This window comes from Furipterus horrens, unplaced genomic scaffold (assembly GCF_987537825.1).
Source record: "Furipterus horrens unplaced genomic scaffold, mFurHor1.1.pri manual_scaffold_13, whole genome shotgun sequence".
Classification (NCBI taxonomy): Eukaryota; Metazoa; Chordata; class Mammalia; order Chiroptera; family Furipteridae; genus Furipterus; species Furipterus horrens.
Window position 1 is genome coordinate 58,104,956 of NW_028327183.1, and position 14,509 is coordinate 58,119,464.

The following is a 14,509-nucleotide window of genomic DNA, read 5'->3' on the forward strand; positions in this document are numbered from 1 at the left end:
AGCTCGCATGATCCTGGCTGGCTGTGCGCCCAACTGTGCTTTGCTGCTGAAGTCCTGTGTCTTGGTGTTCTATTGTATGCGTTTCTCACAGTGGGACCGTGTGTCTCTGGAAGCGGCCTCACCAGTGGGTTCCAGGAGGGAGCTTCAAACTGGACAGAGCGCGGAGCAAGCTGAGCAGCCGGGCACAGTGCTCAGCGGCACGTGCGCCTCCAAAATACGGTACTTTGATGGGGAGAAGCAGCTCCGGAAACTGCCTCCTGTTGCGGGGCGGCTGCGGACGCCTGGGTGTTTCCCTCGGTTTTCCGGAGGGGGTGGGATGTCAGACAAGAGTCTGCCGTTGTCGCGGACTCCGCAGCGTTGGAATGAAAACCCTCTTTCCTTCCCAACGGCCTCTGTCTCTAGAGCTTCCTAATGGGGGCGGCGGTAAGCGGATCCCCCGCTTAGGTTCTATAACGAAAACACGCCCAGAACAGGAGCCGGCACCTAACGGGACGGACTGACACTTGATTTCTTGCGTCTCTCACGCTTTACAACCTTTTTGCCTGTCAGCATGGCGATTAGGGTCGGTGCTGGACGCAGGACGTGTGCGGAGGGGCTGCCGCGTCTTTTCCCGCCTCCACCGAGGCCCCGCCTCCTCTGGGATTCCCCTCCCCCTTCCCCCCTTCCCCTCGCTCTGCTCCACGGCCGCCCCCAGTTCTCCCTGCACCGCCGTCTCCCCCTCCCCGTCTGTGGCCGCCGCCCTCCCCGCCCTCCCCGCTGCTCTCTGTCCCTGTCCCTGCTCTGTCGTCCTCCTCCCGCTCCGCTCCACTGCGCGACCTTCCCCCGATGCCGCTGAGCTCCCCACAACCGCGGCTTCCGGACGTAAGTGCTGCGCCCGCCTCTCAGGCGCACGTCACGTAACTGTCGCTCTGAGAGGAGGATGGGATGGGGTGATGGCGGCGCGCGGACGCTTCTGGGAAGTGTAGTCGCCTGGTCTACGCAGGCGCAGTGCGAACTATTGGGGCACTGTCCTAGAGGACGGCAGGCAGTTTCGTGAGGTAGCCACGTGTTAAGTCCGGCTACGCTGGCCAAGGGCCTGAGGAGACCTGGTGGGGCCCTGGGAAGGGGCGTGTGGATGCGGGAGGGGGTGCGGGACGGAGCGGGGTGGTTCGGTTACGGTGCTGAGTGTGTGCGCGCGGGGCTGAGACCCCCGGGCCGTCGCTGTGAGTGTGCCTCCGTGTTTGTCCCCGCGTGTGCCCCGGGGGCCTCCTGGGTCTCCCTTTGCTCGTGTGTGTGTCCGCTCCTGTCTGGCCTCCCCGGGTCCCTCTGTGCCCGCGTCTGTGAGCGCGTCCGCCGTCGTGTCCGTCCGCGGGGACTGAGCCTGAGGCCCCATCCAGGCGTCCGCCGTGTCTGGTCTCCTCCTCGGCGCCTGTCTGCGCGTCTGGGGGTGAGTGTGTCTGCGCGTGCGGGTGCGTCTGTCCTGTCCGAGGCTCCCCCGCGTGTGCCCCTGCGCTCCGTCTGCGGGGGTGGCTGCCGTGTGTGCGGTGCGTGTGGGGGCCCCTCCCGAGAGCGTGGGGAAGGCTGCCCTCCTGCACAGGGGGCCTGGCGGAGCTGCCCGCCTGCCGGCCCGAGCCCACCTGCTTCCTGCCCTGAGAGCCTCACCTGGCCCTGGGGGGGCGGGGCGTGGGTGGTCGCAAGGGGCGGGGCTGAGAAAGAGGTCAGAGACCCCGCCCCATGCTGACGGGGTGGGTTGTTCAGGGCGTGTGTGCTTGGTGTTCAGGTTTTGGTTCTGGGCATGTTATAGGCCTCCCAGTAACTGTAAGGTAGGGACCCTCACCAGCCTCAATATGCAGACGGGGAAACTGAGGAAGAGACTAAGTGAATCCAACTCCACACCCAGGCATCTGGTTTCCTGGGCACCCACACCAACCACCCCACAAATAGCAAATCCTTGTTTCTTATTATAAACAAAGGAAGGAAGGAAATGTCAGAGAGCTTGGGCAGAGGAGGAGAAGCCCAAGCAACTCCCACCCCAGGCTCTGAAACCACCTACCCGAGACCACACTGGGCAATGCCATCAGCAGCTCCGTGCACATGTGACTTCCAGGGCCACTGTACCTTCATGTCGTCCTATTTAAAGTAGAAATTAAGAGTTGTGGTTACACTGTAAGAACAAGTGTAGTCCAGACTGGATTAGATTTCGTGTTTTATCTTATAATATGAAACATACGAAGACATTTTGAAGGATGTCTACAAATGTCAGGGTCCTGGGCACACTGTGCCTCCTGGGTACGTCACATCTGGTTTCTTCCTTGTCCTCCCCCAAGTGCCATGTTGTTGACCTCCTGTGCAGGGACAGGAGTCAGAAGCTACAGGTTCAGAAAGACAACATTTACAAAAATTAAATTTCGTTTTAAGCCCTGGCGGTGTGGTTATAGATTGGGCACTGGCCTGTGAACCGGAGGGTTGCTGGTTCGATTCCCAGATGGAGCTTATGTCTGAGTTGCAGGCACGGTCCAGGTTGGAGTTGTGCAGAGGCAACCAGTTGATGTGCCTCTCGTTCAACAACGTTTTTTTTCTCTCTCTCCCTTCCCCTCTCTCTAAAAATAAATAAATACATATTTTAAAAAATTTCTATTTATAAACTCCTGAAGTCCCTGCACCCGAGAACCTAACAGAACAACTGCTTCTGGGAGGTGACCTGGAATTTCAGACTGGACGCCCATAATGTATCCGTATATCCAGGGTTGGGTGCTTGGTGTTTTTTCTAGGAACAGTGCTATAATAAACATCATTTATATGTTTATTGATTTTATAGAGAGGTGAAGAAATGGTGAAACTAATTAGTTTCTACCCGCTGGCACCCAGGCTTCTGATCAGGGGTGAAACCCACAACCTAGTCCTCAGCCACCACCAGTGATTGAATCAGGTCTTTTGTGTTTGGGGCGACATTCCAAGCAATGCAGTCGTAGCTCCTCGCTTCCCTTATATATCTCATCATTGAGCCCCACAGTTACCCCAGGAGACCTAGGAATGACCCAGAGGGTGGGGCTGGTGCTGGGTGTGTGTTCTCTTTCCTGGGGCCAGCAATTGGTCCCAGAGTGGGGGCAGAGGGTCTTGTTCATCCATCCAAACTGTGGGACTGGCTGTGGGCACATGGTGTGTTGGGAGAGTGTGAGTATGTTTTTGTGAGGTGAACATCTACCATATGGCATGTACTTAGCCCAGTTCTAATCCCAGCCTTGTGTTCTTGGATGAATAGCTTATCTTTTTGGACTTAATTACTTCATCTGTGGTAGAAGGTCAGTGGAAATAGCCCCCACCTTGTAGGGTCTCAGGAGGATTAAATCGGGAATGTTTGTGAATCCCTTGGATGATATGGGAGCCCTGCATGTGTTCACTGTTAACGTGTGTGCATTTGCATGTTTACATTTGGCTCAGAGATTGACATGGTCTCTCACTGTGCCTTTTCTTTCTCCTACTGTACCCCACTTGCATGTCTCCCAGTTACCATGGTCACTGGAAGGATGGCCACCCAGCCGCTGACCAAGAAGGCCCTGGTGAGTCATGTAATTCTCTCGTACCTTGTTTTTTAGGGTCAAGCTTCTGAGCAGGGATGACCATCTGATATTTTCATTTTTAATTTTCATCTGGGTTTTTTTTTAAACAAATTATTGCTCTGGGGGTGTGTCACAGGTGGCTGGAGTATCGTCTTGTGCATCAAAAGTTTTCAGTTTAATCCCCAGCTCACGATGAAAGAAGATATCTCATGGTTTAAATTTGTAGCTCTTTCATGATTAGTGACATTGACAATTTTTCCTATGTCTGTTGGCCACGCATATGTCCTCTTTGGAGAAGTGTCTATTCAGGCCCTTTGCCCATTATTTAATTAGGTTGTTTGTCTTCCTGGTGAACAGCCCCATAGTTTATTTGTCAGTCTGAGGACCATCCAGTGCACTTAGGCAGCGAGGACACTGACTGGTCAGGCCCTTCAGATCTCTGCACCCTTCAGACACCATGTCACATGCATCCTTGGTGCCTTCCTGATCCTCTCCGCCCTTCTGGCTATGTCTCCCGAATCCTGTGCAGAGGGCCCTGCGGTGACTGGTGTGCGCTTCCTCTCGCAGGGCTTGGTGGCGTTCAGGGATGTGATGGTGGACTTCACCCAGGAGGAGTGGCAGCTGCTGAAGCCTGCACAGAAGGACCTGTACAGAGACGTGATGATGGAGATCTACTGGAACCTGGTCTCACTGGGTAAGGGGCAGCTTTGCCGCATTATTCAACACCTGCCTGTCGCTCAGGGTGTCACAGAAATAAAAAAGATGGGCAGATCTGAGTAGATAGAGCATAAAGTTACTTGAAACTGAAGATGAATTTGAGCCCTGGCTAGTGTACTCAGTGGTTTGAGCACCAGGCTGTCAATCTACAAGTCACCAGTTCAGTTCCCATTCACGTACCATGCCTGTGTTGCAGGTAGGTTCTCCCATGTGGGCGTGCAACAGACAAGCAATAACCCATCAATGTTTCTTTCCTCTTTCTTACTCCCTCCTTCTGTCTTTAAATGTAAATAAATAAGATCTTTAAAAAAAGAAAATAAATATAAAAACAATGTTGATGGGTGATGAAGTGGAGAAGAGTATTTACTGCATGTAGAACAGAGGATTATAAATACATAAACAGCTGTTAGGGAAAAACGAGAAAAAGACCAAGTGAATGATAGAGAGATGTACCCAGCTTATCATCATGCAATTCACAGATGTAGAAATATATGAAGTTAAACTTTGCAAAAGATTTATAAGCCATACTGATAGTCAAAAGAGTAGCAATTGAGTCACAGAAGTACAGCTCTTGCCCATGAGGTACACAGAGATGAAAAAGAATACCAGGCCTGGCCATGTATGGCTCAAGTGGTTGGAGCGTCCTCCCTTACACCAAAAGGTTGTGAGTGTGATTTCCTGTCAGGGCACACATATCTAGGTAGGAAGTTTGATCCCCAGTTGGGACACACAAGGGAGGTAACTGATTAATGTTTCTTTCTCATCAATGTTTCTCTCTTTCATTCTCCCCCTCTAACTCCCCGCCCATTCTCTCCATCTAAAGCATATCTTGGCTCTTGACGTGAGGTATAAAAAATAGACTAATGGCAGCATGTAGTATGAAGTTGTAGAGAAAGGGCCTCTTCATTGTAGAAGAATGAAGTTGTAACAACTCTTTTGGAAGACAGTTTGGTTTATTCAACCAAACTTCAAATCATTCTGTTTCTAGAGTAGGTACTTTAAAATTTTTTCTAAAAATAATCACAGTTTTTTATAGGAAGAAAAATGAAGAGAAATGCACTAGATGCTCACCTACCAGACTGTCCTAATCTGTCAATGTGTGTCAACATGAAAATTACGATGCTCTTAAAGCATGAGCACTCTTTGTAGTCACTGATGCAGGAAGATATTTCTGGACAATATTGTTCTGGAAAAACAAACTTTAATAATTAATGTACTATCCCATTTGATTAACAGCTTTTCTGGATGTTTAGCTGCCCTACAATTAAACTGCGAGTAGTACCACAAATGATTTGATGCACTTTGACATCATATTAACTGGGAAATCATTCTTTGTGACGTAGACTACACACGTCCATTAGCACAAATGTTTTTTTTTCCTTTCCCACCACCCTCCACCCTGTGGTGACCACTGTGGGTTACTGTGCCTTTTGTAGAATTTTATATCTTTGGAATATATGACATTTACTCCTTTTTTTGTTTATCTGGCATTTTATACTTGGCATTTTTTTTAACTTAATTAAATTTTTTAAAGTATATTTTAATGATTAAGTTGTTACATTATTCCCCATTTCTTTTGCCTTTGCGCCTCTCTTCCCAGTACCTGCCTCCCTCCAGGAGTCTCACCCCCGCCTTTGTTCATGTCCATGGGTCATGCATATAAGTTCTTTGGCTTCACCCTTTCCTATATTATTCTTAACTTCCCCCTGTCTGTTTTGTACCTACAATTGTACTTCTTTGTCCCTGCACCATTTCCTCATTTCTCTCCCATCTTCCTCCCAGCTGAGAACCCTGCAGATGATCCCCACATCTATGATTTTGTTCATATTCTGGTTTCCTTAGTTGGATCTTGTTTTTATTTTTTACATTCAGTTGTTGATAGGTATGAGTTTGTTGTCATTTTCATGTTCATAGCGTTGATTTTCTTTTTCTTCAATAAGTCCCTTTAACATTTCATATATAGTCGCTTGGTGATGATGAATTCCTTTAGCTTTACCTTGTCTTGGAAGCACTTTCTCTGCCCTTCCATTCTAAATGATAGCTTTGCTGGACAGAGTAATCTTGGTTGTAGGTTTTTGCTTTTTATCACATTGAATACTTCTTGTCAGTCCATTCTTGCCTGCAAAGATTCTTTTGAGAAATCAGCCTATAGTCTTACAGGCACCTCTTTGTAGTTAACTTTCTGCTTTTATTTTGCTGCTTTTAAGATTCTCTATTTATCTTGAACCTTTGGCATTTTAATTATGATGTCTCTTGGTGTGGTCCTCTTTGAGTCTAGCTTGTTTGGGACTCTGTACTTCCTACACTTGTATGTCTATTTCCTTCGCCAAATTTGGGAAGTTTTCCTTCATTATTTTTTCACATAAGCTTTTGATTTCTTGCCCTTCTTCTGGCACACCTATGGTTCAGAGGTTGACATGTTTAAAGTTGTCCCAGAGGTTCATAAGTCTCTCCTCATGTTTTTCAATTCTTGTTTCCTCATTTTGTACTGGTTGACTGTTTTTTCCTTTCATATATTCCAAATCATTGATTTGATCCCCTGTTTCCTTCCCTACACCATTGGTTTTGTGTGGATTTCCTAACATTTTATTTAGTATAGCCTTTTCTTCTTCCCTTTTGCATTTGCCATACTTAAGCATATCTGTGAGGCCTGTGAGCATCTTTATCACCAGTATTTTGAATTTTGCATTTGTTAGGTCGTCAATCTCCTTGTCTGTGATGTTGGCTATCTCCTTGTCACTTAGTTCTCCCACTGGAACCTTGAGCCATTCCCTCTTTTGGGCCATACTTTTCTGTCTCCTCATCTTGACGGGCTCCTGTGTTTGTTTGCTTCTGTGTTTTAAGTAGAGCTGTCGCATCTGTTATATTGTAACGGGCGGGGCCTTAGGTATTCATCAGTGCAGGGTGACTGGTTTCACCATGTTGTGGCACTTTGTGTGGGAGAGGGGTCTGAGAGGGAACAATGCCGCTTGCTTAGCACTTGCCCCTTTTCCAGGCACCTCTGCCACTTCGTATGGGCCTGGAGCCTCCTTAGCTATTGCCCTGACCGTTGTTCGCAGGGTGGGTAGGTCTGCAGAAGTTCTAAGACAGTGGGGGCCCTTTAAACAAGTGGGCTCTGCTAAGAGACTGGCAGTTTCTGACTATGCCCCAACCCCCACTGCTTTGCACAGTCAGTTCAATGAGGCTTTATTGTCCCTGGCGCTGGAACTGTAAGCTGTGCGGTGTGGTCTGGTGCTGGGAGTGCTCCTCAGTTGTCCCTCTAAATTTTTTTAAATGTTGACTGTGCTTTCTACCAGCCTGCTACTATAGCTGCTGCTCCCACCGCTGCTGCCTCCGCCATCACACTGCATCCTTTCCGCCCCTCCTCCGCCTCTTCTCCACCCCTCCTACCTGTCTGGATGAGTATTTCTTCTTTATATCTTTGTTAGATTTCCATGTAGCTTGATTTTCTGGAACTTCTGGTTGTCTCTAGTTTTCAGGTAGTTGTATTCCTTCTTAGTTGTGGAAGGAGACACACCGTGTCTGTCTAGGCCTCCATCTTGGTCGGAAATCCCTGGCATCATATTTTTGAGGTTCATTCATTATGTCTATAGGATTCAATAGTTCCCTTCTCTTTTTTTTTTTTTTTTTTTTTTACATTTAAAAAAGATATGCTACCCCAAGGATATATTTATTGATTTGAAAGAGAGAGAGACTATGAAACATCAGTCTCTTGACTCCTATACAGGTCCTGACTGGGATCTGACCCATAGTCTTGTGCTCGCGACGATGCTCCTGTCAATGGCACTTCTGGCTGGGGCCGTAACTGAGTTGTTTTCATTGCAGAGTTTTCTTCTGCTTCATGGAAACCGCCATGTGTTTTTCCCTTCACTTAATGGTGAACACATGGGTTGTGTCCAGTTCTGGACAATTTCCTGGAGACACAAGATAGATGTCCTTTCTGTTGAGCATTGGTTGGTCATACAACGGTGCATATTTAACTTTTTCAGAAATGCCAACCTTTCCCCAAAGCACTTGTCTCATTTTTACTTCCACCAGTAGGCGCTGGGCAGTGCTTGTCAGAACTGAATACACTCAACCTTTCTCACTGCAGCCACTCTGGTTGGTGAGTGGTCTTACCACGGCCCAGCTGGCCGCTGGTGCTGAGGGCTTTCCAGGTGCTCATTTGTCAGCCGTCTCTTCTCTTTGGTGAAATGTCTGGTTCAAGTTTTCTTTTCATTGTGTTGATACTTCCTTGTCATTCACTTTTGAATGTTCCTTACATTTTCTTTTGTTGTTAATTTTACCTTAATGAGGGATGTGCTATGTAACTACTTCTTCCATTCTGTGGGTTGTCTTTTCTCTTCCTTGGTAGCATCATTTCCAACACACATATTTTTAATGTTGATGGGGTCAACTTATTTCTTTTGTTGTTGCCTGTGCTTTCAGTGACAAATGGAAGAACAGTTGCCTATTTAAAGGCCATGAAGGTTCTTACTCCCATTTTGTCTGTAAGTTTTAGAATTTTAGATCTCTATTTAGGTCTTTGTTCCATTTTGAGTTATTTGCTGTGAATGATTTAAAAGGAGCTGACATCACTGTTTTTCTTTTTTTTTAAGTGAAAATTATTTTGTGTACATTGGGTAATAAGATCTTACAGGTTTAAGTGTACATTTGTATGATAAATGATCTGTGTATCACATTGTGTGCCCACCACCCACAGGCACATCTCCTTGAATCACCACTTATCGGTCGCTCCTTTGAATGTGCATATCTAGGTGCCCAGCAGCATTTCTTGATGAGTCGAGGTTTGTAATTTGAGCAAGTCCAGTTTTTCTATTACTTTCTTTGGGGATTATACATGAGACCATATTCATAAACCAGGCTCTTCTCTGTCCCATCTGTGCAGTGACAGGCCAGTTATGTCCCTAGCGTTTCTCACACCCATGGGCCCCAAACACACGCACCATCAATATCCTGCTTTCTTCCCTCTGTAATGTTACCCTCAGCCTCTATGTCCCAGGCCACTACCTGCTCTGACATCTGGCATCACTCCCAGACCTCAGGGTCACAATACCAGTAAATATGTACTTGTCATACTTTTTCTCCTGGATAAAATAGTCACAGGAGGCCGGATAGTGACTCAAGGATTGGATCACGTGATATAATGTGGTAGGTGACCTTTTGGGTGGCTCCATTCTAAAGCTGCAATATTCCCAACTGTAAAAGCTGTGTGATCCAACCAGAACTTTGTACCATGGCAGCACTTGGCCGACACTTAGGGAAGATTTATAAGGTGCCTTCAGTGAGTCAGAGAGTGTGGGAGTGGGACCCGTGAGGACTTTGCCTTCATGTAGATCACCTCCCACCCTGGGAGCTGTCAGTGTGTAGATCTTGAAAGAACGTTGTAATGAGCTAAATCTCTTTTTTAAAATTTACTTTTCTTTCATTTTTTTCTTTTTATGTTTTTCTAAACATTTATTTTTTAATTCGTTGAGTGGGCAAGTAAGGAAAAAAGCAGGATAGAAATATCAATGTTTGATTATCTCTCACACTCCACCAACTGGGGACACATGCATGTGCCCTAACATGGAATCGAACCGGTGACCCTTTGGTCACAGGCTGGCACTCATTCCACTGAGCCACACCAGTGGAATTATAAAACATTTAAATTATAAAACATTTTATTTTTCATCCTGGCTGCTGTGGCTCAGTGCTTTGAATGCTGGCCTGCGAAGGGTAGGGTTATAGATTCGATTCCTAGTCAAGACACATTCCTGGGTTGCGGGCCATGTCCCCAGTTGGGGGTGTGCAATGCACAAAGAGGCTGTGTTTCTCTTGGATCTTGATGTTTCTCTCCTCCTTCTCCCTTCTTTTTCATCTAAAAATAAAATTTTTTATATATTTATTTTCGTTCTCTTTTTCATATTGATTTATTTTTAGACAGGGTGACAAGAGAAAGAGAGGAGAGAAACATTGATGTGCGAGAGAAACATCAATAGGTTGCTTCTCGCACAGCCCACAAATTGGGACTTGATCTGCAACCCAGGCATGTGCTCTGACTGGAATTCGAACTTGCCAACCTTTCCATGTATAGGCTGGCCCTCAGTCTTCTAAGCCACACCAGCCAGGCCAAAGTTTCTTCTTCATAGTTGCAAAACATACATAAAATAACATTAATAGTTTAACTATTTTTTGACCATTTAACTATTTTGACATGCACAGTTCTGTGCCATGAAGGACAATCGCATTATTGTTCAACCATCACCACCATCCACCTCCAGAATTCTTAATTGCCCCCAACTGACAATCTGTCATCCCCAAAGAAGAGCTCCCCTCCCCCTCCTCGAATACTGGTACTCAGATCCTATTTTCATTCTCTATCAATTTGAAGAGTCTAGTTGCCACATATGAGTGGAATTATATGCTGTCAGTCATTGTATGTGTGACTTAGTTTCCTAAGTCTGTTTGATGGGTCTTTTTTTCTTCATATCATTTGGGACTGGAGGTCTCAAAATCTCAATTTTCACATCCAATGCGTTAGGCTGCAGTTCCAGAGAGGGGCGCTCAGTCGTCGTCGTCGGCAGCCGTCCGTCTCGAGAGACGATGGTGTAGCTTCTTAAGAGTCTATCTGCACCGCTGAGAATGGCTGTGCAGTCCGACTCGGGAGTGACACGGTATCTGTCTCCTCCCATGTTGAATCGACATCTTGCGATGACGCTGAAGCTACAGAGCCTGGGCAGGGTGATATGGAGGGTCTGCTGTTGCCCATGCAGCAGACCCCCCCTCTCTTCGCAGCTGAAGGGTCCAAGGGAAAGACGGAGTCAATACAGCTTGGCTTCAGGTGCGCCGCAGGAGTTGCCGGTGTTGACTACAACGTCAAACCGCCTTAGGGACTCCAGCTCCGGATTTTCTGTCAGGGTTTACTCCCTTAGCCCTTCCCCTGAAGAGGTATGCCGCAAGGCAGCGGAGGTTTCTTGGAGTCAGAGTTTTCCTTCTCTGATGTACCCTGACTGGAAGATCGAACCAGCGACACTTAGCTCGCAGGCCGACGCTCAATCCACTGAGCTAAACCAGCCAGGGCAGGGGCGCTCAGTAGTTCTTGGATTATTTCTCAGCAGAGCTCTGAGTCGGGGGTCTGGACAGGGGCATCCATTTGGAAGGTGTCAGCAGAGAGGAGAGTGAAATTCCAGCTCTCAGGACTCAGGGGAGGGGTCTCAGACTCAGATGTTGTGGAGCCACTGGGGGATAAATGTGGGATGGAGACAACTTCTTACCATTCCCGCTTTTTCTGCTGCCTTCTAGGAAGGAGGGCTCTGTGTGGCTGGATATTAAATTTTTCAATGAGATTTTGGTGTAAGATATCAGCTTTTAAATGTTGGGAGGGGCCCTAGCTGGTGTGGCTCAGTGTACTGAGCATTGGCGTGCAAGCCAAGTGTCGCTGGTTCGATTCCCAGTCAGGGCACATGACTAGGTTGCACATCAGGTCCCCAGCTGGGGGTGCGAGTGAGAGGCAACCACACAGTAATGTTTCTCTCCCTCTCTTTCTTCTTTTCCCTTTCTCTACAAATAAATAAACCAACAAACAAATAAGTAAATTATTGTAAAATAAAATAAAATACATGTTGGGAGGAATCCTGGTGTCCACGTAGAGTCCAGAAACCTGACAGCCCCTAGGCTGGAAACAGAGACTGAGGAATCCACCGGATACACACGGGAGGGGGTTGGAGCAATTGTGGTCAGTGGGGAGGTACGAATGTGGAAGAGGACGGTGAGGAGCCAGCAGCCAGGGCCAGGCCACCCCCGAGCAGCGTAGGAAGGTGGGAGCTTGGCTGGGCGGTGGGGAGACAGGGGACAACCAGCACAGCCACACGTGAGTCGGCTCCACTTCATCATTTCTCACTAGAGTCAATTGTTTGAGAAGCACAGCGGGCGGGGGTCGTGCACGATGAGGCCTGGAAGCAAGGAGCCTGGTGCCCTGAACCCTCATTTAGTTTGCGGGAGCCTCGGATCTGCCTTCCTCCTCTCTACCCAGGGGTCTTCCCCCAGCTCTGAGCTCTGCTGGCCACCCTTGCACCCACTTCCGAGGGGACCTTTCTTGCTCTCTGCTCACCTCCCTCAACCTCACCGTCTCAGCTCACCGCTTCCCTTCTCCTTCTGTCCCCATGACAGGCTGTACCCTGCTCTCAGGCTATGCTTTGTGTCTTGGAAATGTCCTCCCTCCCTGTGTTGTTAACTACATGGATGTCGTCCTCTCTTTCCTCTCCCCTCAGACTTGGAGACTAGACCTGACCTGAAAGAACTGGACCCACAGGAGGATGTTTGGGACGAGAGACCCTCTGTTTTGGTGCTGGCAGAAGGATCTATGAGAGATGATGCCTGTGGTTGTGGCTATAAAGGAGCGGGGACACAGGGTGACCAGGTGGGAGGGCGAGGGAACAGTCTATGGCATTTGGACACGTCCCAAGCATTTATCCCTGAATGTCGTGAATATAAGGCATTTGTCCAGCAAATCCTCATGTCGGACCTACCAATATCGGAAGAATGGAGAAGAGCAGGGATACACCCGTTCACCATGTGTGGGAAGAACTTAGGTGCTTCAGGCCTTGGCACACCTTCCAAACCCATTGCTGAGAAGAAGTCCTACAAGTGTGGGGAGTGTGGCAAGGCCTTCATCCGCAAGATGAGCCTCATTGTGCATCAGCGGTCACACACTGGGGAGAAGCCATATGTGTGTGGGGAATGCGGCAAGGCCTTCCCTGAGAAAGGGAAGCTCAACACACATCAGAGGACGCACACAGGGGAGAAGCCATATGTGTGTGGGGTGTGTGGTAAGGCCTTTATCCAGAAATGGAAGCTCAAAACACACCAGAGGACGCACACCGGGGAGAAGCCGTATGTATGCAGTGACTGTGGTAAGGCCTTCAACCTCAAAGTGAGCCTCGTCAATCACCAGAGGACACACACTGGGGAGAGGCCGTACACCTGCCAGGACTGTGGCAAGGCCTTCCGTGAGAATAGGAAACTCCTAGAGCATCAAAGGACACACACTGGGGAAAAGCCGTACGTGTGTGCAGAGTGTGGGAAGGCCTACACCCAGAAAGCGAAGCTCAATGCACACCAGAGGACGCACACTGGGGAAAAGCCATATGTGTGTGGTGAGTGTGGTAAGGCCTTCAACCACAAAGAGAGCCTCATTAATCATCAGAGAATGCACACTGGAGAGAGGCCGTACGCCTGCCAGGAGTGTGGTGAGGCCTTTAGTGACAACAGGAAACTCAGAGTGCATCAGATGTCACATACGGGCAAGAAGCCCTTTGTGTGCACTGACTGTGGCAAGACCTTCAACCACAATGGGAGCCTCATTAATCATCAAAGGACACACACTGGGGAGAGGCTGTATGCCTGCTGGGACTGCGGAAAGACTTACACCCGGAAAGCCCACCTAATTCAGCACCAGATGACACACACCGGGGAGAAACCATACACATGCCAGGACTGTGGTAAGGCCTTCTGTGAGAAGAGGAAACTCATAGTGCATCAAAGGACGCACACCGGGGAAAAGCCATACCTCTGTGGGGAGTGTGGCAAGACCTTCCGCCTAAAGATGAGCCTCATTGTGCATCAGAGGTCTCACACCGGGGAGAAGCCATACACATGTAGGGACTGTGGCAAGGCCTTCAGCCAGAGATGGAACTTCAAAGTACACCAGAGGATGCACACTGGGGAGAAGCCATATGTGTGTGGTGGTTGTGGCAAGGCCTTCAGCCACAACTGTAGACTCTTAATACATCAGAGGACGCACACCGGAGAGTAGCCATACATTTGTAGGAGCTACAGGAAGGCCTTCCCCTGGAGAAATAGCCTCATCGTACACCATAGGACACACACTGGAGAGAAGCTGTATGTATGTGGGCACAGTGGAAATGCCTTCAGCCAGAAAGTGAACCTCAAACTGCACCAGAGCACACACACCCGGGAGAAGCCGTACATGTGCCAGTGTGTCAAGGCTTTTAGGGAAAGCTGCTGAATCAGGAAGCGCTGTTGCTTGCATACCAGGGTGTAGCCCTAGAACTCCATCTGCCAGAAGAGCTTCAGGCCACGCTTGTCCCTGTCGGAGCACCTGACTTACCACACATTGGAGAAGCCATATAACTGGTCAGTGTGGCAAAGCGTTCATCTGGACCTTCCTCCTTGTCCTCCGGAGGATCCTCATGAGAGACAAGTCCTATGAGTGTGGCAAGTGCACAAAAACCTTCAGCAGGATCTTCAAC

The 14,509-nt window shown here is 48.4% G+C and overlaps 1 protein-coding gene across 1 annotated transcript in view; it reads left to right on the forward strand.

Annotated features, from left to right (window-relative positions):
* Positions 1-14,265, forward strand: part of LOC149995620 (uncharacterized) — a 33,031-nt gene extending 18,766 nt beyond the window's left edge. Inside the window, 1 exon segment of the mRNA XM_090259274.1 lies at positions 12,878-14,265. Within this exon segment, the coding sequence (XP_090115400.1) occupies positions 12,878-14,265 (1,388 nt within the window).
* Positions 14,266-14,509: the final 244 nt, after the last annotated feature.